The following is a 23103-nucleotide window of genomic DNA, read 5'->3' on the forward strand; positions in this document are numbered from 1 at the left end:
ATGCTGCTCACACTGCTGAACCTCCACCACTCCGCATCCCTTCATTCCTCTCCCTGCCAAACTAATCAGAACACACACTCCGGCGGATCTGCAGCTCAGCGGACTTTAAATCAGAGATTATTGGCCCTAATTTAGTGATCTGTAGGTGAGCCGTCAACCGTGCACCTCGCAGCATGATTTAGGGTGTGTCAGTGTGTCTTTGCTATTGTAACGACGGGAAAAGTACACCTTGCTCAGCTAAAAACGCACAAAAAGACATTTACTAATTCATGAAAATAGACACAATAATGTGCAGGGTGGAACACAGGGCCATAAGACTCATATTAGCCATTAATCATAGTCTATTTCCACATCTTGCGCCCGCACCATAAAAAAAGTGTTTGAGGAATATATCTACACATATGGAATTGAGGTGTGTTCAGGTGAATTTCTGTCTTGTTTCTTCTGTATCTTGGCAGCGGGAAATACAGGTGCGTCACTGACTGATTAAAACCATGACAACAGTCAGCTGCCCAAACCTATCACTATCTCAGTCATGCAGCTTTTACATCATCAATAAACAGAATAAAGAATAAAATAACATTGCTGTTCTCTAAATTGAGCTGCTGGTGTATCTTCACAGCGTGAATGAGCAGACCGGTATCCTGTGCTGAGATGCACTGTGATGATGTCAGGCCCCTGAACACATCACCATCTACCAAGAACCCCCATGTACATTTTACCTACACAGACATTCATACAACAAACACAGTACTTACCTGAATCCTGTAAAAATGGCGGCGCGCGAGCCACCCGGGTCCTTATGGTCTGGGTAGAGACCAAGGGGTGTTCTGGGGCAGGGGAGCCTGGGGGTACCTGTGTAAAATAAAACATACAAAATAATGCATTAACATTGTAAAATAATTATCAATACTTACCTGGACGTCCAAATGTATGCATGCATGTCTTTATTATGTTAATATTGTTTAATACCTATTATGTATAGTTGTCTTACCCACCTGCCCACTAGTTAATTGCTTGTTGGTTTAGCCGGAGGTGGGCTAAAGGTATTTAAGGGCAGGCGGGTACACTATTGGGGGGTCACTCACTGGTTAAGCGTGGCTGGTATGCCGACAGGAGTTTTTTCGAGCTGTTGATTTAGCATTTTGTTGGTAGCTGCCAATCCACCTTTAACTCCTACCAGTGGACAGTGTGTAAATAGTGTGTAAATATTGTACATTTCGTTTTGTTTTTGGTTTTGGGTGCTTCGTTTGTCACAATAAACACTTTGAAAGGGATACTACCTGGTTCCAGACTGTTTTTACGTCTCTGCATCACCTCTCTCCGGTAACCTCCTGACCACTTGTCCTCACACTACCACACGCACAAAAGTGCTGCACTCTTAAGATATGAACGTGCCAAGGTCAGAGCTCACCTGACCCTTAAATGGAATGACTACTGACGCACTGATTGGTTTATTTCATGTTACTCCAAATATTAACCACACCCATGATTAATTATGAGTATTAGTACATGCCAAGAAAACATGACAAAACATTTTTCTTTGTTCTTTAATTCTATATTTTTTTATTTATTAGTTAAAGTTGATGTTGAAGGTTCTACAGCTTCTAATCCCAGTTTCTCAGGACCGTTTTTAGCACAGCTGAATCGATGTATGTTGAGTCTGAGTGAAAGCGAGACGTTTCTCGCGGGACGACGCACAACCCAGCAGCAGCTCACATCTACTGTTTATTCTGGGTGCTTTTCTTCTGCTTTACTCCACACACTAATACTGCATGTCCCAGCGGAGCCTGCTGCGCTGTAAACACACACACACACACACACACTTGTGTTAAGCCTCTGTGTAACACTTCAGTGGAGCCTCAGTAATGCAGGGTGATACATGCTGCCTGTTGATGCTGAATACTGAACCTCTGATTTGTAACTTATTTGTAGAAGTGTAACAGATCACAGATCCCACAGACAGACAGACAGACAGATTGGGTTCAGGAGGTCAGGACTCTCCAGAAGGCCCAGTATTTTCTTCTGTTAAAGTCGTTCAGTTGTTGATTTAGTTCCATGTTTTGGGTCGTTGTCCTGTTGCATCATCCATCCTCTGTTGAGCTTCAGTTGAAGGACAGATGATCTTAAATTTTCCTGCAAAATGTCTTGGTAAACTTGGGAATTAATTTTTTTCCGTTGATGACGGCAAAATCCGTCCAGACCCTGAGGCAGCAAAGCAAAGTAGCCCCAAACCATGATGCCCCCTCCACCATGTTTCACAGATGGGATGAGGTTTTGATGATGGTGTGCAGTGCCTTTTTTCTCCACACATTGCGTTGTGTGTTTTCCTTCCAAACAACTCAATTCTGGTTTCATCTGTCCACAGTATATTTATCCAGTACTGCTGTGGATCATCCAGGTTCTCTTTTGCAAACTTTCTTGTTTAATGTTTTTCTTATTGTAGATTTCTCAACAAAAATGTTAGCATGTGCCAGATATTTCTGTAAGTCATATGCTGACACTCTAGGATTCTTCCTCACCTCATTGATCGTTCTGCGCTGCTGTGCTCTTGCAGTCATCTTTACAGGACTTTTTACAGTTGAACTTTCTCTGTTTGTAGACCATCTGTCTCACCATGGACACATGAACATCAAGGCTTTTAGAGATACTTTTGTAACCCTTTCCAGCTTCATGCAAGTCAACAATTCTCTCTGTGCGAGGCATGATTCACATCAAGCAAAGTGCAATTCTAATTAAGAACAGCAAACTCAAAACTGGTGTTTTTATTTTTATAGGGCAAGGCAGCTTTAACATCCCAACACATCCAATCTCATCACATCCTGCCTCCAATTAGCTTTTAGAAAAGTCTTTAGTCGAGGGGTTCACATACTTTTTCACCCTTAACTGTGAATGTTAACATTTTGTGTTCAGTAAAATCATGCAAATATATAATTGTTTTGTGTGGTATTAGTTTAAGCAGAGTGTTTTTTTTCTATTGTTTGGACTTAGATGATGATCAGAACACATTTAATGACCAATGTATGCAGAAATCCAAGTATAATCCCAAAGGGTTCACATACTTTTTCCTCCAGCTGTGAGTCTGTAAAGCATTTAGATGATCTTATCTGAGGAGCTGTTAACTTTTGGTTTCTGAGGCTGGTAACTCTGATGGACTTATCCTGTACAACAGAGATAACTCTTGCTCTTCCTTTTCTGGAATGGTCTTGATGAGTGCCAGTTTCATCTTTATCATGTTATTAAATTGCACCTGGAGGTAAACATGTTTCCCACCCTCAGGTTATTAAAAAGCCTGGGATATATAAAGAGGGATGGAGAACATTTGTATGAGTAAGTGGACGGTGTGTTTGTTAGCGGTTGTTGGTGGTTGTTAGCGGTTGTTAGCGGTTGTTAGCAGCACGAGATCTCGCAATATTTCTCGTCAAGCTTTAACCTGTTTCGCAGGAAAAAAAATAGGTTAGTGTGGACTTTTTAAGCGGGATCTGGCAACACAGCAGAAGTGCAACTACATACTGTTAGTGGTGTATGCAAACGTAGTATCAGCGCACCCGGGGGGGGGGGGGAGGGAGGGGGGGGGAGGAGATACGTTCTGTCATTACAAGCCCACGTCGCTCCGCAAAACCAGCAAGCTGATTGGCTGTTTCTCCTGAGAGAGATTTTATTTGGGGCTTTCATTTGGCGCCCCCTTTAGTGCAGCGCCCCTATGAGTCGCATGGGCTGCATACCCCCTTTTTAAGTTGCATGTTTGGCTGCATTTTGGCTCCAGTGGAAACAATAAACGGTATTTTAGGAGATTTAGGAGGAAAAAAAAAACACAAACCATAGTCTTAATATGACTGCTTGGGGTTTGCACTTATTGTTTGCACTAGAAAAGTTTTATTTTTATTTTTTATTCTTATTCTTTTTTCTATTTCTTATAGAATCAATGTGTGAGAGAAACCAGTCTGTTAAGTTTGCGTTATATGATTTTGTCAAATAAAACTCTAGTTTTCAAGCCATTTTTAATTTTTGACGTTGTCTTAAAAATTTTATTTTTAAATCTCGTCTCGTCTCGTTCTCGGGAACCCAGTATCGTGTCTCGTCTCGTGATATTAGTGTCTCGTCACACCCCTATTAGCAGTTGTTAGCGGTGGTGTAGCTGCTGTAGATGTTTGCTCACTGGAGATACTGGTGTTTAAATATTAAATAGTGTGTAAATATTGTACATTTCGTTTTGTTTTTGGTTTTGGGTGCTTCGTTTGTCACAATAAACACTTTGAAAGGGATACTACCTGGTTCCAGACTGTTTTTACGTCTCTGCATCACCTCTCTCCGGTAACCTCCTGACCACTTGTCCTCACACTACCACACGCACAAAAGTGCTGCACTCTTAAGATATGAACGTGCCAAGGTCAGAGCTCACCTGACCCTTAAATGGAATGACTACTGACACACTGATTGGTTTATTTCACGTTACTCCAAATATTAACCACACCCATGATTAATTATGAGTATTAGTACATGCCAAGAAAACATGACAAAACATTTTTCTTTGTTCTTTAATTCTATAATTTTTTATTTATTAGTTAAAGTTGATGTTGAAGGTTCTACAGCTTCTAATCCCAGTTTCCCAGGACCGTTTTTAGCACAGCTGAATCGATGTATGTTGAGTCTGAGTGAAAGTGTCTATGTGATATTAGTGTCTCGTCACACCCCTATTAGCAGTTGTTAGCGGCGGTGTAGCTGCTGTAGATGTTTGCTCAGTGGAGATACTGGTGTTTGAACAGCTCTGCAGATACAGCCTGACTGTGGATTCTCAGTATCCAGACGGAGCTTCAGGATTGTGATGAAGCTTCTGGGAGCAGATTTGTTGTAGAGCTTCATGACTTTCATGTTTTAATCCACTTCTTTTTTTTTTTCCTGCAGATGATGTGTAAAGCCAAAGCTAAATACTCTCCAGAACTCAGCAAATACAAGTAAGTGACTTGATTTATTATAATATATTGTACTGCAGTACTTTAAACCAATCAGACACAACATTAAAGGACATTAAAGGGTGTTCACAATGCACAGTGGGCACAAAAGACTCGCTGATGCTCATGGAGGCTCCGCCCCCCCCACAACTTACACAGTTTTATATACCGTTTTCACAGCAGCTGTGTCGTCTTGTCAGTCTCTGAATATCAGTGTTCTGGTTATATTTTCTCCTGCACTGTTTAACAGAAGCTCACCGGTTTTCAGCCGACAGGCGCACAGCCAAAAGAAGCACAGCCAACAGTTAACATGTGCACAATCATCAGGAACGCAGCCAACATGAGCAGAGCTAAGGTTACCATTAGCACAGGCAATATTAGCACAGCTAATAAGAGCGCAGCCAACAACATGAGCACAACGATCAGGAGCACAGCCAACATGAGTACAGCTAAAGTTAGCATGAGCACAGCCAACTTGAGCACAGCCAACATGAGCACAGCTAAGGTTAGCATGAGCACAGCTTACATAAGCAAAGCTGACAGGAGCACAGCCAATATTAGAACAGTCAATAGTTAACATGAGCACAGCCAATATTAGCACAGACACAGTAACCATGAGCACAGACAACAGGATCACAGCCAACATGAGCACAGCCAACAACATGAGCACAACCAACAATGTGAGCACAGCAAACATGAGCAAATCTTAGGTTAGAATGAGCACAGCTGACATGAACACAGCCAACAGGAGCACACTAACATGAACACAGCTCTCAACATTGACATTTGGTGGATATAATTGGTATATACATACTCATATTCAGGGAGTTTTATTTAAGCAATTTGATTATTAAAAATGGATATTAAAAATTGCGCAGCTAAAACAGCTGTTAGAGAGTTTACAGTGTGCAGATGCTGGAGAATAGCCGAGGATGTGCGAGTTGTTTTCTGACTGTTGGTGAAGTTGAGGAGGTGCTGGTTAGAAGGTCAGAGCAGGGAAAAGTTGAGTTCTGACAAAAGATCCTTTATTCTCCACTAACTGCTGTCACTCCACTGAGGACTGAGCAAGATTCAGAAAAGTCTGAGTGAATCTCAGAACCCTCACTGACTGAGCAGTGCAGAGATCAGCAAACACAGCACTAAAATACTGCGATTTTATGTCTTTTTATCTAAAAACTCTTTTTTTGAATGTTTTATTAAAATAGCTTATTTTTCTTAAAATACACCTTAAGGAGCAGTAAAGCGACTTTGCTTAAGTACAGTGTTATAAGGGTGAGTTTTTAGTAAAGTTTCTCCAGCACTAAGGCTGGGTGCAGCAGCATTAGCATTAGCCACAGCGCTAGCTCTTTCAGCGTTCAGAGGTGAGAATATTGGACTCTAGTCGGTGTGTTTAATGTGTTAAAACAAGCTACGTGAGACAAACCACTAGCTAATAGCACCCTGGCTCAACGAATCACTCAGGGTCCCTTAGTCTAGCGCTATTAGGCGGCATTTATGTCCCGCTAGTGCTGTGGTTAGTGGCTAATGCTAATGCTGCTGCACCCAGCCTTAGTGCAGGAATGGAAGTGCTTTACTCACCCAAATAAACTGTTTTCAGGAGAGAAATCTGTGTAGATTAACATCCAGCATTTATTTGACTTTAAATCCTAACTACTGTAAAGTTGTACAGTTGTACTTGTGTCCATGACCACAGGATTCACGTGGTTGTTTAACAAATGAGAAGCTACTCCCTGCATCAGTTAGGGTTGCCAGCTGAAGCATAATAATCACTAATGCAGTAATTATTTTCTAATAAGAAGCTCTAACCTATTTGCTTATTTTAATGCAGATATATTCTAGAATTCTAGAAATAATATATATATATATTCAGCTTTAGCTCATTGGTTGGGGAGACTAAAGTTTTGCCACCAGTCCACAAAAGATATACAGCTCTGGAAAAAAAAATAAGAGACCACTTAAAATGATTAAAATGATGAGTTTTTTTAATTTTACCAAATTAAAAAACTCTGGAATATAATCAAGAGGAAGATGGATGATCACAAGCCATCAAACCACCAAACTGAACTGCTTGAATTTGTTTAAATCATCATAAAGTTATCCAAAAGCAGTGTGTAAGACTGGTGGAGGAGAACATGATGCCAAGATGCAGAAAAAAATGTGATTAAAAACCAACCAGGGTTATTTCACCAAATATTGATTTCTGAACTCTTAAAACTTTATGAATATGAACTTGTTTTCTTTGTATTATTTGAGGTCTGAAAGCTCTGCATCTTTTTTTTATTTCAGCCATTTCTCATTTTCTGTAAATAAATGCTCTAAATGAGAATATTTTTATTTGGAATTTGGGAGAAATGTTGTCTGTAGTTTATAGAATAAAACAATAATGTTCATTTTACTCAAATACAAACCTATAAATAGCAAAATCAGAGAAACTGATTCGGAAACTGAGGTGCTCTCTTTTTTTTTCAGAGCTGTATATATTACGGTAAATTATGGAATTTCACTTTAATGCCCAGGTTTTTATACTGTCGAACTGAACTGGCGCTGTAACCGGGTCTCCCCCGGGGTCGGGATCAGCGGTTGGTACTAATGTGGGCTTTGATCAGGTGATTAGAGTCTGCTGAGATCTGAGTCTGATCTGTGAGGAGGGGGAGTGATGGGGAGTGATGGGGAGTGAGGGGGAGTGAGGGGGAATGGGGGGGGAGGGGCTAAAGGAGAGGATTTGGGGGATTGGATGGAGCTCAGACAGCCGAGTTAAGCAAATACTGACTGAACCCCGTCAGCACATGTGCTTTACATCTGTGTGTAGCGCTCCATACTGATAGCACACAATAGCAAGACCCCACAATCTCATTTAATATTAGTATTTTTCATTATTTCCTACATTATAAATTAATTTAATAGTAAAGTAATCCAGATTATGAAGTAACACATAAGGAATCATGTAGTAACTTAAAATTACTGTTAAACAAACCAAAATACTCTGTGAAGAAGCATTTAGATGCTCTTAGCTGGGGAGCTGTTAAACTTTCCTTTCCTAATATGAACCTGATGAGTGCCCGTTTCATCATTTATAACACTTTTTTTCTTTATTTAGTTAAGTAGTTCTTGCTTCTTATAATCTGGATTAGAACATTACTCAAATATTCACTATTCACTGTATACCTGTAACTCTACCTCTTCACTACTTTACTTTAACTGATGCTCTCAAACACTTTATTAAGAGACAAGAAATTCAAGTAATTAACTCTTGATGAGTTCAGCACAGCTGTTAACTGAAAGCCTGAATTCCAGGGGACGCTACCTCATAAAACTGAAAATCCAGCAGAAAAGAGTAAAGCTGATCCTCTAAGCAAGAGGTGCTACTTTAAAGAGTTGAAAATATAAAACATATAAAATACATATAAAACATATTTTGGTTTATTTAGTAAATAATTCCATATTTTTTCTTTATAGTTTGGATGAGTTTAGTATTAACCTTCAATGCAAAAACATTTTAAAATAATGAAAAAAAAAACAAACACAGAATTTAAGGCGTGTTCAAACTATATTTTGCTTGTTATTTTAAGTAATCTGAACTTAAAATTATCACAGTGAGTCACCATTAAAGATATTATGATTCTTTTCAGTTTTTTATTTGTAGAAAGTTTTTTATATCATGCATAATTTTCTTTACACTTCACAACTGTACACCACTTTGTGTTGGTCTTAAACACTAAATTCAGCACATGTGCTTTACATCTGTTTGGAGCGTTCCAGACTCATAGCACACAGAGCAAGACCCCACAATCTCATTTAATATTAGTATTTTTTATTATTTCCTGCACAGTAAATGAATAGAGAAGAAGACGTGAAGGAAAAGTGAACACCTAAGGAATCATGTTGCAATTAAATATATTTATGTGTCTGGTTGTAATGTGACAAAATGTGGAAAGGTTTAAGGGGTATGAATACTTTTGCAAGCTACTGTATGTCCAAATTCTTTTGTTTATATCAGGGGTATTTAATTAGAATTCAGTTCGGTCCAGTTAGAGAAAATTTCGTCAGGCCATGGTATATATATACTGAAGCTTAGTAGTTCTGTCAGTTACATATACTATTAAGTATATTTCAGCAATATTTATTGTTTTAAGTATGTCTGTCACAATAATTACATTATTGACTTATCATACAATAAAGGGAAACGCCCTCAATAGTTCAACTCTATTCGAGTCTATTAATGTAAATCAAAATGCTATATTTATTCTATTTTATTTTATGTATATTAGATTTAGGCCTGTCTTTCATGATAATTATATACAAATCGTACAATTCATAGAGAAATGTTCGCTGAACTTGGCCAGACAAGTAGCAGTTTTATTTTTTTTTACTATTATTTTGTGTTTTATAAAAGTAGTATTTTTCAATTTCTTTTTCTGGTGCGCACCATTTGAATTTTTCTTTTTTACCTTATTCTCCGACTGCAGCTTCTCACTGTCTGCTTTACCTGTGTTGTGTTCCACGCGCCTGCATTTTGCACAGATCTGATTGGTAGAGGAGAGCGTTTGGTGATCTTACAGCACACGTGATTGGTCTGTAAGTTTACTGCACCGCTATAAAGCACGTTAACAATAGACAAGAAAAATTCATTCGCTTTATGTAAACACTATAAGAATTAAATCTTTCTCAGTAGTTTATCGGTTTGGGTCCACATTGGCGCTCCGCCTATTAATGACCCCTGGTTTATATATTATAGCTATAGCTATATGGATATTTATGGTGTTTTCTCTCTCTGTGTGTGCAGGACTCCTCTGAAGGTGGCCTTCCTGATGGTGAGTCTCTTCTTCCTGGTGGTGAACGTGACGTGTTCACTAGTGGTGCAGATTGACACCGGCGTGGACACGGTGAAGGCCAGGCACATCACCCTGGCGCGAGTGCTGCTGAACGACAGTCTCTTCGTGCTGTGCGCCATATCTCTCGCCACCTGCATCTGCAAGCTGGCCAAGCTCTCCTCCGCCAACGTCTACCTGGAGTCCAAGGTGGGTTTATCAGGCAAATCTTTACTGTTACTAAAAGGAGGGTCTAGTTTAGACTAGAGCTGCAACTAATGACTATGTTGGTAGACGACTAATCTGATGATTATTTTCTCGATTAGTCGATTAGTCGGTTTTGTCTCCAAAACTTTGTGTAATGTGGTACTGTTACAAATTAACGAATAGTCGACAATGATATTTGTAGTCGACAAATTTAAATAATCGTCACTTTCGATTATATCGACTAATCGTTGCAGCCTTTTTTAGACCCTGTTGGATCCTCTATTGTCGATATAAGATGAGATTGAGACATTTGGGTATGGAGGAGGTTCTACAGGTTCTGTATGGGTCCTGCAGCACATTTACCCAAAGGTGTAAGAGCGGGTTTGACAAAATAAATTGAAGCCCACCCTGTCGACTTATCTAATGATTATTTTCTCAATTAGTCGATTAGTCAACGATTATTTCTGCCATGTCCTCAATCTCTAAAACGATAGAAGAAACAGCTGAACATGAGATTAAAAGGCATTTAAAGGACTGAATGTTTGATATTTAGTGAGTAAATATGTGATCTGTTGAGTTGGGCACTTTTGGAGACAAATTTGCTAAAATAAATCAAAGCCCACCCTATAGTGACTTTGCGGAATTACAGTTAATCACAAAAAAAAAAAAATACATATTTTTGTCTGTACTTCTGTTTATTATTAGTTAAATCCAACTAAAGCTGACTTTACAACCTAAACATGTTACTCCACATTACATTTACATATGCGAGTAACGTCTAAATTATATACATGTATAACAAAAACTTATCAGTTATCACCTAATATTTAAAATAATATAACATCAGATTTGATTATTATTATTATTATTATTATTATTATTATTATTATTATTATTATTATTATTATTATGTATTTTCATGTCAATTCTGTTGAATATTTACATTTTCTCCGCTCTTCTTTAAAAACTCAGAAGTGTTTATTTTTCTGTGATTTTCCTTACGATGGTGTTCTTTTATTAAAAGAATGTAATTTTACGTTTCATAGAGATTTTTGGCAGCAGTTAATATAAACGTTAGATAACCCAAACCCTCCCAGTCTGTTAGCAGAACAAGACATTACCAAGAAGTCGTTTTTTATTGCAGTATATTGTTATTGTGTTGTGCCAAAATCTGCACCCCCGCCATGAAAAGCACCGCCTCTAAGGTGCATGCACCCACGTCTTCTTGATAAAAGCAGAACTTTAAATAGACGCGTGCTTCCGAGAGGGGGTGCTTTTCATGGCGGGGTGCAGATTTCGGCGTGCTTTCAAAATAAAAGTTAATTTTAAAACAATTTCTGCTTTTTCTGTGGTATCATTATTGGAAGCAATAAATTCACCTATTTCTGATATTCACATATGAATGAAAAAGCCTTTTTATAGGATCTATCATCTAATCAGACCACATCTAACCTCAGTAACTGCAGATTTCTACACTAAACTCTTGACCTGGTTCAGTTACACTGTGGTTTAGAGAAGCACCGTGTGGTTTTAGGTTCTACAGATTTGCCCGATGGTTTATGGAGATGCTGAGTCGTGCAGATCTGAACTCTGGTGCCGACTCGCTATGAAAATGAACTTCCTGTGGCTTAAAATAAACTTCCACAATTAAACTTCTGCAAATGTGGCTCAGCTAATTCTGCTGTGTGAAAAGTGCAGCTGCAAATACAGAACCCTTAAAAACGACTCTGAATCAAATCCCTATTACATTTATTTCCATTAAATTAAAAAGATATTTTTATACTTTATAGAGTTTTGGCGTATAAGATATATGTATGTATGTATGTATGTATATATATATATATAAATACAGTGTAAAAATACAAGTGAAATAATCAAAATTTAAGGCAATAATTCTTATTTTTTGTCTGTAATAAGAATTGCTGTCTTAGTAAACATTGTGTTAATTTTACAACATTTTGCTTATTTAATAATGATGTTAATCAGTATTGCTTTGAAATTTCACCCTATTTTAAGTAATTTTAACTCAAAGTAAGCACAAAAAAGGTTTTTAGTTTTTGCCAAATCATTTTTTTACAGCGAAGCTAGACTTTTACAGTCTTATATGAAAATTAAGCCATGTGTTCTATAGGAAACATCATTGCATATTAACCTATTATAAAAGTAATAAAACATCACATTTAAAATACCTTACTTTTTGAAATCCAGGGATTAAGCAATTAGGGTGCTAGATCTATCTCTGCCTATCTGTCTGTCTGTCTGTCTGTCTGTCTGTCTGTCTGTCTGTCTGCCTGCCTGTCTGTCTATCTATCTGCCTGTCTGTCTGCCTATCTGTCTGTCTGTCTGCCTGTCTGTCTGTCTGTCTGTCTATCTATCTGTCTGTCTATCTATCTGTGTCTGTCTATCTATCTATCTGTGTCTGTCTATCTATCTATCTGTGTCTGTCTATCTAATTAATTATTCCTAAAATAAGCAAAATAATCTTATACTTACACAATGTTTAGTAACACATAAATAAGATTTATTACTGAAAGTCTAATTATCATTTTAATTATCATATTTTATATCCCTCATAACATCTGATGAAACCTCATGATTAGTTGGTAGTGTTTGTATCTTGTTGGTAGTTGGTAGTTGTATCTAGTTGGTAGTGTTTGTATCATACTGCATAAAAACATAATTTTCCTGCCTGTGCTGGCTGCTGCACTTGCACAGATCTCCAAATCACACTGATTCGCAGCGTAAGCAGCAAGCTGATTGGCTCTTTTTGTTGAAGAGCAGGACTTAATCCTTGAGTGGATGCCAGGTTTGGGATAATTCAGCCATTAATAATGTCTCTGTTTGGTTTTAGGGGACGTCGGTGTGCCAGGCTACAACCACTGGAGCGGTGGTGGTGCTGCTCTACACCTCCAGAGCCTGCTATAACCTGGCTGTGGTGGCCGTCTCCCCCAGAGACAAAACCACGCCCTTCAGCTACGGCTGGTACAGCTTCTCCGACCAGGTAAGTCCAGGTTATTTTGTGTGTATATATATATATATATTTATTTTTTTTTTGTATATAAAATCAGCTCCACTGATGAGGCTTCGAGTGGTCCAGTGTTCCAAAGCACTGCCACTATGATCAGGAGATTGCTGTTTGAATCCCGGTCATGCAGCTTGCCATCTGCTGCCGGAGCCCCGAGAGAGCACAATTGGTCTTGCTCTCTCTGGGTGGGTACAGTACAGTAGACAGAGCTCTTTCCCCTCATCACTCCTAGGGTGATGTGGATCAGCACAAGGCTGCGTCTGTGAGCTGATGTATCAGAACCGAGTCGCTGTGCTTTCCTCCGAGCGTTAGCGCTGTGATGCTACTCGGCAATGCTGCATCAGAGTTCACAGCAAACAATAAAACAAACAACACTAGATCATTAAAATAAAAGTGCAAAAAGCCAAAAAGAAAACAATATATTTAAAAGCAGTATGTGTGTGTGTGTGTGTGTGTTGTTTGTATTGATTGATCTTAATCTTGATGAACCTTCTCTGCCCCAGATAAACAAGTCTCAGTGCTGCCAGTCAACAGAAGTGTCTAACCTTATTAATAATCTATTACCATCCCAAAGTCTGTGTGTGTCTGTGTGTGTCTGTGTGTGTGTGTGTGTGTGTGCATGGGTGCGTGTGTGTCCTGATTCTGCATTCTACCTTTGATCTCCTACTGCACCACAAAAGTTCCTTTGATGTATATTTTTGGTACACTTTATGTGCATTCAGTGTGTGTGCGCTACTGTTCAAAATAATTGGCATTTATTAATAAAACAACTCTAACATTGTAAAAAATAGAAATAAATATGTTGTTATATAGAGTTAATTACAGGTAGACACTCACTGAACACTGACTTTATTATTGTTTATTTGGGTTTAGTATTATAATGTTATATAGAGTTAATTACATAATCTTATAACATAAGATTAAGCCCTCCAATAAACATAGACAGTGATCAGTGTACCTGTAATTAACTCTATATAACATTATAATTTATAAACCCAAATAAACATTAATTAAATCAGTAATCAGTGAGAGTGTCTACCTGTAATTAACTCTATATAACATTAGAATACTAAACCCAAATAAACATAAATAATAAAGTCAGTGATCAGTGAGAGTGTCTACCTGTAATTAACTCTACATAACATTAGAATACTAAACCCAAATAAACAATAATAAAGTCAGTGATTAGTGAGAGCGTCTACCTGTAATTAACTCTATACATTAGAGTTGTATAGAGAATACTAAACCCAAATAAACAATAATAAAATCAGTGTTCAGTGAGAGTGTCTACCTGAAATTAACTCTATATAACATTTAGAATACTAAACCCAAATAAACAATAATAAAGTCAGTGGTCAGTGAGAGTGTCTAACAGTAATTAACTCTATATAACATTAGAATACTAAACCCAAAGAAACAATTATAAAGTCAGTGGTCAGTGAGAGTATCTACCTGTAATTAACTCTATATAACATTATAATTTATAAACCCAAATAAACAATAAAAATGTCAGTGTTCAGTAAGAGTGTCTACCTGTAATTAACTCTATATAACATTAGAATACTAAACCCAAATAAACATTAATAAAGTCAGTAGTCAGTGAGAGTGTCTACCTGTAGTTAACTCTATATAACATTAGAATATTAAACCCGAATAAACATGGTTAAATACAGGTAGAAACTCTCACTGATCACTGACTTTATTACAGTTTATTTGGGTTTAGTATTCTAATGTTATATAGAGTTAATTACAGGTAGACACTCTCACTGAACACTGATTTTATTAATGTTTATTTGGGTTTAGTATTCTAATGTTATATAGAGTTAATTACAGGTAGTAATGGAATAAATGGTTATTCAGGGTATCTGCTGCTGTTGAAGGATGTAATTTCTTGTTTGTACACTTATTTTATTTAGTTTTATTTAAGAGCGTGTATGTATTTGAGTTATATACTCCGCGTGAGTGATCAGGCTGCAGTGAGCAGTGTTCTGCAGTGTTATTTAAAGGGGGTTTAGCTGCAGATCTGTGGGCTCTGTGGGGTTAAGGGTCTTTGTTGGGATATAAATAGTCTCGGCTCGGCTGCAGTTTAGGGCTAAAGGCTGTCCGGCTGGTGCTGACCCAGTTCTGGATCAGCTCTGAGACGGCTGTGTCCTGCAGCGGAGCTTCCCCCGGCCCCGGCTGGCTCTGTTTGGGTGGCTGTCAGCTAGTTTAGAGCTTATAACACTGCTCTTTCAGACTCTTCAGTGTTTTTAATGTTTATTTAGAGCTCAGTCAGTCAGTTTATATTTTATTTTACATTATATATGAATAATGAAGTGATCTATCTATGAATATCTATGACTATGAAGGAACACATAAGGAATCATGTAGTAACTTAAAAACAGTGTCAAACAAACCAAAATACTCTGTGAAGAAGCATTTAGGTGCTTTTATCAGCGTTTTTTGAGGCTGGTAACTCATCATGTCTATTATAATGTTTATGTGGCAACCGCACTTGAAATTGGGGCTGCACGATATGTATCGTTTAAGCATCGTCATCGCAATATCACTTAAGACAATTAAATCAAACACGTCAGTCATGTTGCAAAGTTTTAATTCTTGACACAAGAAGTAGATACACAGCGCTGTCTCTGTGTCTGTGTGAGTGACAGGCTGCTGCTGCCTGAGAAGAACAAGGGGGAGGGTCAGCAGTAAACAGGAGGTAATCTCACGCATGGCCTCCATTCACATGGTTGGGCACGTGCTTGTAAACGTGAGCATGTGTGGAAAGCTGTGCTCCTCAGTCCAGCACAGTTTAGCAGTGCAGATATTTCCAGTTACAGCTGAATTCACACTTTTAATCTCAGAAAAACAAACACTCTTATTTACCTTTTAAGAAAACAATTTAAATGTCTAATTAAAGGGCTGATTACTGTTGTTTTGCTGTTTTCTCGGGTTTTGAGTTGAGCTCGGCGCTGACTCAGCTCTTGATTGGTTCGTATGCAAGACAACACGCAGGTGGGGGCGGGGCTGATGGTGTCATGGGTCCTGCATTGTTTAATATTGTGATATACAGTGAGTCCAAGAAGTATTTGATCCCTTGCTGATTTTCTTCGTTGGCCCACTAATAAAGACATGATCATTCTATACTTTTAACGGTAGATGTATTCTTACATGGAGAGACAGAATATTAAAAAGAAAATCCAGAAAATAAATCTAAGGAATATATATTAATTGAATTGTATTTCATGGAGTGAAATAAGTATTTGATCCCTTAGTATTCATTAGCAGTTCTGGCTTTCACAGACCAGTTAGACACTCCCAATCAACTTGTTACCTGACCTGAAGCCACCTGTTCTCACTAATCACTTGTGTGAAAAACACATGTCCACAGAATCAGACAGATCACACAGATTTCAAGTCTCCAACATGGGTAAAACCAAAGAGCTGTCACAGGACCTCAGAGTCAGAATTGTTGACCTTCACAAAGCTGGAATGGGCTACAAAAAGATTAGTAAGGTGTTGGATGTGAAAGTAACAACTATTGGTGCAATTATCAGAAAGTTTAAAGAGTATAACATGACAATCAACAGACCTCGGCCCGGTGCTCCAAAGAAGATTTCGCCTCGTGGGGTGGCAATGATGCTGAGAACGGTCAGAAATCGTCCTGCAACCACTCGGCAGGAGTTAGCAAATGACCTGAAGGCAGCTGGGACCACAGTTTGCAAGGAAACAATTGGCAACACTTTGCGCAACAATGGATTCACATCCTGCAGTGCCCGAAAGGTACCCCTGCTGAAGAGAGCACATGTGGAGGACAAGGTTATTGGGAGAAGGTTTTGTGGTCAGACGAGACCAAAATTGAACTTTTTGGCCTCAACTCCACCCGCCATGTGTGGAGGAAGAAAAATGCTGCCTATGACCCCAAGAACACTGTGCCCACCGTCAAGCATGGAGGTGGAAGCATAATGTTTTGGGGGTGTTTCTCTGCCAAGGGTACAGGGCTACTTCACCGCATCACTGGGAAGATGGATGGAGCCATGTACCGCACAATCCTGAGGGACAACCTCCTCCCCTCTGCCAGGGATCTGAAAATGGGCCGTGGTTGGGTCTTCCAACATGATAACGACCCTAAACATACAGCAAAGGCAACAAAGGATTTCCAATATCGTGCAGCCCTTTGAAACTTGAAATTCAAAGTTTTTGGATTAAAAAGTAATTTTCAAGTCAAGCAGTGTTATCATCAATACTGCATATGTACAGGACATACAGAGAATTAAAGTTTCGTTACAGCAAGTACAGATTAAAATATAAATATAAAATAATGAGAGACACTAAATGTACAATACAACAAGCTCACAGATATAGACATAGGTGAGCCACACCTGGTGAACTATACCTGTAACTCTACCTCTTCACTACTTTACTTTAACTGATGCTCTCAAACACTTTATTAAGATACAAGAAATTCAAGTAATTAACTCTTGATGAGTTCAGCACAGCTGTTAACTGAAAGCCTGAATTCCAGGAGACTCTACCTCATAAAACTGACTGAGAAAATCCAGCAGAGATGTTCAAAACTGATCATCTAAACAAGAGGAGCTACTTTGAAGAATCTAAAATATAAAACATATTCTGGTTTGTTTAACACTTTTTGTTTTATTTCCATATGTTGTTCTTCATAGTTTGGATGACTTTAGTATTAATCTGAAAAGACCACTTAAAAATGATGAGTTTCTTTGATTTTACCAAATTGAAAACCTCTGGAATATAATCAAGAGGAAGATGGATGATCACAAGCCATCAAACCACCAAACTGAACTGCTTGAAATTTTCCACCAGGAGTAAATCAGCATAAAGTTATCCAAAAGCAGTGTGTAAGACTGGTGGAGGAGGAAAACATGATGCCAAGATGCATGAAAAAAAACTGTGATTAAAAACCATCAGGGTTATTCCACCAAATATTGATTTCTGAACTCTTAAAACTTTATGAATATGAACTTGTATTTTTGTATTATTTGAGGTCTGAAAGCTCTGCATTTCTGCAAATAAATGTGTGTGTGTGTGTGTGTGTGCAGACGGAGGTGGAGAAGATCAGTGGGGAGGCGTACGTGGTGTTCGGGATTGTCCTGTTCTTCTGGGAGTTCGTCCCCACTACCCTGCTGGTGGTGTTCTTCAGAGTGCAGCGGCCCAATCAGAACCTGGTAAGAGTCCAATACCGCCTGATTCGCTCAGGCGTCCTTCAATATCGCAGCGGGGTGCTTCCGGGCTCTGATTGGCTGCTGTAGGCCCTGTGGGCCGTCCTGCCTGAGAGAATTAATGAGCTGGTCGTCCGTCCCGCTCCCCCTCTTTAATCGGTACAGTGGAAAAGTACTGAGATGCTGGATGTTGTCAGTCACTGTGTGTGTGTGTGTGTGTGTGTGTTTCCTCAGGCTCCCGGTGGGATGATCACTAGTCACAGTTTTAACTCCAGGGCATATTTCTTTGATAACCCCAGGCGTTACGACAGTGATGATGATCTGTCCAGAAGCATCAGCAGCAGGGCTGAGCGGGGCAGGTGAGTGTGAACTCAGGTGATCACTAAAATAACACTTTCACTTTAACTCTCTAAAGATGATGTCGGCAGTAGGCGGCCCGCAGCCTGAAACAACTGGCCTCGGGCCGTTGTTTGAACTATAATGAACGATAGTAAAAAAAAAAATACTAATAAAATGCTTCTCTGGTGAGCTTTTGTTTATATTCCTCCCCTGTCTCTCTCTCTCTGTTGCGCTCCACGTGACTGGTTTCCACCCATTCTCGTTTTTCCACCCGTTTTCGGTCTCTATCTCCTTATAAGTGCGTTTTTTTCCCAGCCACGTCCCAATTCACTAGCCGGGGCAGTGGTAGTGTATTGGAGCATGACCCTGACGACACGGGTTCAATCCCATTTGAGGAGTGGTGTGTTTTGTGGCCACATAATGGTTTAGACTATATCTGACCCGCGGCCAAACTTAATTGCTGACCCCTAATCTATAGCTATGGGAGGTAAATCCTGCTAAAAATAAAAGTAAAATGAAAAAACACTAAAATGAATATGCAAATACCATTTTGCACTTTATTTTTCCAAACTAAGATAAAACACTTAATTTTAAATTTAATTATGACAAAAATAAAATTTAAGTTAAAAAGGCTTTTTGCCCTTTAATTTTTCATAACATACAAGTATTTCCCATTAAAATCTAAGTTGAAAAAGGTAACTATAAATAGAAAAGAAGAAAAGGCCTTTTCTTCTGCCAGTTACCCAACCCACACATTAGTACTCCCCCTATCACTATTGATGCCCCAACACTTGGAGGGTGAAGACTAGCACACACCTCCTCCTATACATGTGAAGTCAGACTCAGCCTATTTTCTTTGCCGAGGAGCATCACAGCGCTAACACTCATAGGAAAGCCCAGCAACTCAGTTCTGATACATCAGCTCACAGACGCAGCCTTGTGCTGATCCACATCACCCTAGGAGTGATGAGGGGAAAGAGAGAGCACCATCTACTGTACCCACCCAGAGAGAGCAAGATCAATTGTGCTCTCTCAGGGCTCTGGCAGCTGATGGCAAGCTGCATGAACGGGATTTGAACCAGCGATCTCCTGATCATAGTGGCAGCAATATCCTGCTGGACCACTCGGAGCCTGGTCTTTCTTTTTCTTGATTAACTGCAAAATAAAGGTCAAAACTAAAATCAAAATGCAATGGTAATGGTATGTTTTAAGTTATTAATGGTATGTTTTAAGTTATTAAGCTGCACGTTTGACTGAATTAAAATGAAAACACAAAATGGAAAAATCAATAGCAGAGCGACAGTTGTTGGACAGTTTTGAAGTTTCAGGAAGCTAAAATTTAACGTAACGTTCTGCATTCTGTATCTTTCTGCTTACCTCAGGCTTCAGCAGCATTAGACGAATTAGTCTTGTGTTTGATTCAGCTTTTATATGGTCAAGACATCTGTCTATAAAGGAGCTTATGATGCTCTGGGTCGTTTATGAGCAGCAGATCAGATTATAGAGCCGCAGCATAAATGAGTAATGCAGGCTGTATTAATGGCCTCGTATAGCTTATTACAGTCTTTACAGTTTGGCCTAGAATAAACTGGAGCATATTTTTAATAAATTGAATCAGATTTTAGCTGTTAATCAGAAATCCAGCAGGGTCACACAGTACTGCGTTCAGCAAATTTTACTTTAAGAAGCTTTTTAAGCTCATAGTGCAGCTTTACATACTGCCGCATATATAAATAAAATAATTCATAGGCATAATAAAAATAGTAATAAATAGCATAATTAGGGTTTCAGCTGGGTCAGCATTGTGGAATAATATAATATTTTATTAGTAGTGAGTAATAAATGCAGTAAAATTAGATATTTTACTGCAGTAATCCACCATTCCCTAAACACTACTCCTCTGGAGTCCAGTCAGACAGACAGACACACAGACAGGCGGGCAGACATACACACAGACAAATAGACAGGCAGGCAGGCAAGCAGACAGGAAGACTGGCAGACACAAAGGGAGGCAGACACAAACAAACAGAGTCAGACAATAACACACAGGCAGATAGACAGACACACACAGGCTGTCAGACAAACAGGCAGACAGACACACAGGCAGTCAGACAGACACAAAGAGAGGAAGACACAAACACAGTTAGACAGACAGATACACATAGGCAGTCAGACACAGGCAGTCAGACAGGCGGACACACACACACACAAACACACACACGCAGACACACACAGGCAGACTGGCAGACAAAGACAGACAGACAGACTAAAACAGACACACAGGCAGTCAGAAAGTTAGACAGATAAGACAGATAAACACAAAGACATGCACAGACCAAAACAGACAGACAAACAGACGCACAGGCAGTCAGACAGACGGACACACAGACACAAAGACAGACACACAGGCAGACACAAAGAGAGGCAAACAGAAACACACTCAGACAGACAAACAGACAGACAGAGACAGACACACACAGGCATACAGACAGGCTTTCAGACAGGAAGCCAGGCAGACAGACGGACACAAAGAGAGGGACACACAAATAAACACAGACAGACAGGCACACATAAACAAACAAACACAGACAGACACACATTTGTGTATAAAAAAATGAACGTCAACTGCATGCCTTATTGTGCTGACGTTTACATCACTAGATAATATCTAATCTTGTTTTATTTTCTAATTATAATATACATAATCATTTATAATTGGTATATAAACTGAACTATATTAAGTGATAATAAAAACTCTGAGTTGATGCAGTTCTCTGTGTTTTCTCTGTGTCTCTGTTCCTCAGCGGGATGGTTTCTTCCACGCCGCAGACGGGCGCCAGTTGGTACGGCTCCATCCAGAGAACGGGCAGCCTCACCGGGACGTCCCACCTGTTCAGCGGCCCCCAGACCTCCACCGCCCCCCTGCTCCTGGCCTACGGGAACGTCCAGACCAGCCAGCACCATAATTACTACTCCACCCCCCAGGAGTACTACTCCACCCCTCAGAGCCATTACATCACCCCTCAGATCTGAGCCCCCCCTCTCTCTCTCTGTCTGTAGTCTGGGTCTGAGTTTTGCTCAGGCAGTGATCGGGCCAGGCCGCTCTAAGGACCCGTTTTAGTGTGGTCACGCTCCTTCTATTCCAATTACTCCACCGCCCACCTCCCAGCCTCCGCGCCAGCCTCTGCGCCAGCCTGCCAGCCTGCTGCTCCGCAGTAGCCATGGCAAAAAGACTGCAGGAGGCTCTGCTGCCATTCATTCAAAAGGGACCAGACGGGAGGAGGAGGAGCCGGGGGGCGGAGTCAGCTGGTGCTGCTTTTAAACCACGTTAAAACATGTTCCAACTTCCTATTTCCTTTCACTGAAAGATCCGGAGCTGAGTCCGAGTGACAGTATCGACCAATCAGGATCTTTGCTTTTGTTCTCTAACGTGAACCACAACTACCCCCGACTTTCCTTAAGCCTGGGTTACACTACACGACCTTTGGCCCGATTTTAGTCATAATTTCTGGCCTGAAAATCCAATTACGCGTGATTTTGACAATATGGATCAATTCTGATTGTTATTTGTGTTCTGTAAAGTGAAACATCCCATGGTGTTTTAAATCCCGAGTTAAATTATATTATGTCTTGCCCAATTTTTGGTGCAATTTTGTCCCGATTCCAGCAATATGGATTCATTTGTTGCACTACAGGACCTTTAGCCCGATTATAGTCCCTGATTTAAAGGCCAATTATTTTTTTGACCCGATTTTAGCTCAGATTCCAACTGGGTCTAACTGTCAATATTGACCAATCCTGTTTTTTTTTCTTTCTTTTTTTTTTCTCTAACATAAAAAACACCCACCATGTTCCATTAAGCCTGAGTTAAACTACATGTTTTTGACCTGATTATAGTCCCTGATTTTTGTTCTGATTTTAAGCCAAATTTTAGTCTAAATTTTTGGCTTAATTTTAGCCCCTATTCCAACTGTCAGTACTGTCCAATCCTATTTATTTATTTTTGTTCTCTAACATAAAAACCACAAACCATGTTCCCTTAAGCCTAAGTTAAACTACACGTTTTTTGGCCCGATTTGTGGCCCTGATGTTTGGCCCTATTTTTTGCCCAAAAATCCAGTTGGGTCAGGTTTTGACAATATGGATCAATCCTTATTGTTGTTTTTTTTTTTTCTTGAATGTGAACCCATCCATGTTACTCTAAAGTGTTTTACTACACAGATTTTAGCTTAATATTTGGCCTGAACATCCAGCTGGATACCATTGACAATATAGGCAAGTCATGATTTATGTTTTTTCTTTTATCCATGTTTTTCTAAAGTCAATTTTAGCTTTGATTTTTGGCACAATTTTAGCCCTTATTCTACCTGATTGTGATTGTCAATATGGGTCAATCCTGATTGTTGCTTTTGTTCTCTAATGCGAATCACCCCCCGTTTTTTGATAGCCAGTGTTAGTCAAGCTACGTGACCATGGGCCTGATTTTAGTACCTGATTTTTTGTCTTTTGTTCTTCTAAAGCCGAAATTACAGTACAGGATTTTTGGTTATATATGATTGTTATAGGGGTTCTCTAACCAGAACCACCCCCATGTT

General features: G+C 39.3%; 1 protein-coding gene across 1 annotated transcript in view; it reads left to right on the top strand.

Annotated features, from left to right (window-relative positions):
* The window catches only part of gpr137c (G protein-coupled receptor 137c), a 35120-nt gene extending 12627 nt beyond the window's left edge, over nucleotides 1–22493 (top strand). Inside the window, exons 2-7 of the mRNA XM_022673314.2 lie at nucleotides 4906–4955; nucleotides 9736–9970; nucleotides 12819–12968; nucleotides 18050–18175; nucleotides 18404–18528; nucleotides 21313–22493. Of these exons, the coding sequence (XP_022529035.2) occupies nucleotides 4906–4955; nucleotides 9736–9970; nucleotides 12819–12968; nucleotides 18050–18175; nucleotides 18404–18528; nucleotides 21313–21541 (915 nt within the window). The 3' untranslated portion in view covers nucleotides 21542–22493. The remainder of the gene's footprint in view (nucleotides 1–4905; nucleotides 4956–9735; nucleotides 9971–12818; nucleotides 12969–18049; nucleotides 18176–18403; nucleotides 18529–21312) is intronic.
* Nucleotides 22494–23103: the final 610 nt, after the last annotated feature.

The sequence above is a fragment of the Astyanax mexicanus genome, chromosome 14, assembly GCF_023375975.1.
Source record: "Astyanax mexicanus isolate ESR-SI-001 chromosome 14, AstMex3_surface, whole genome shotgun sequence".
In the NCBI taxonomy this organism is placed as follows: Eukaryota; Metazoa; Chordata; class Actinopteri; order Characiformes; family Acestrorhamphidae; genus Astyanax; species Astyanax mexicanus.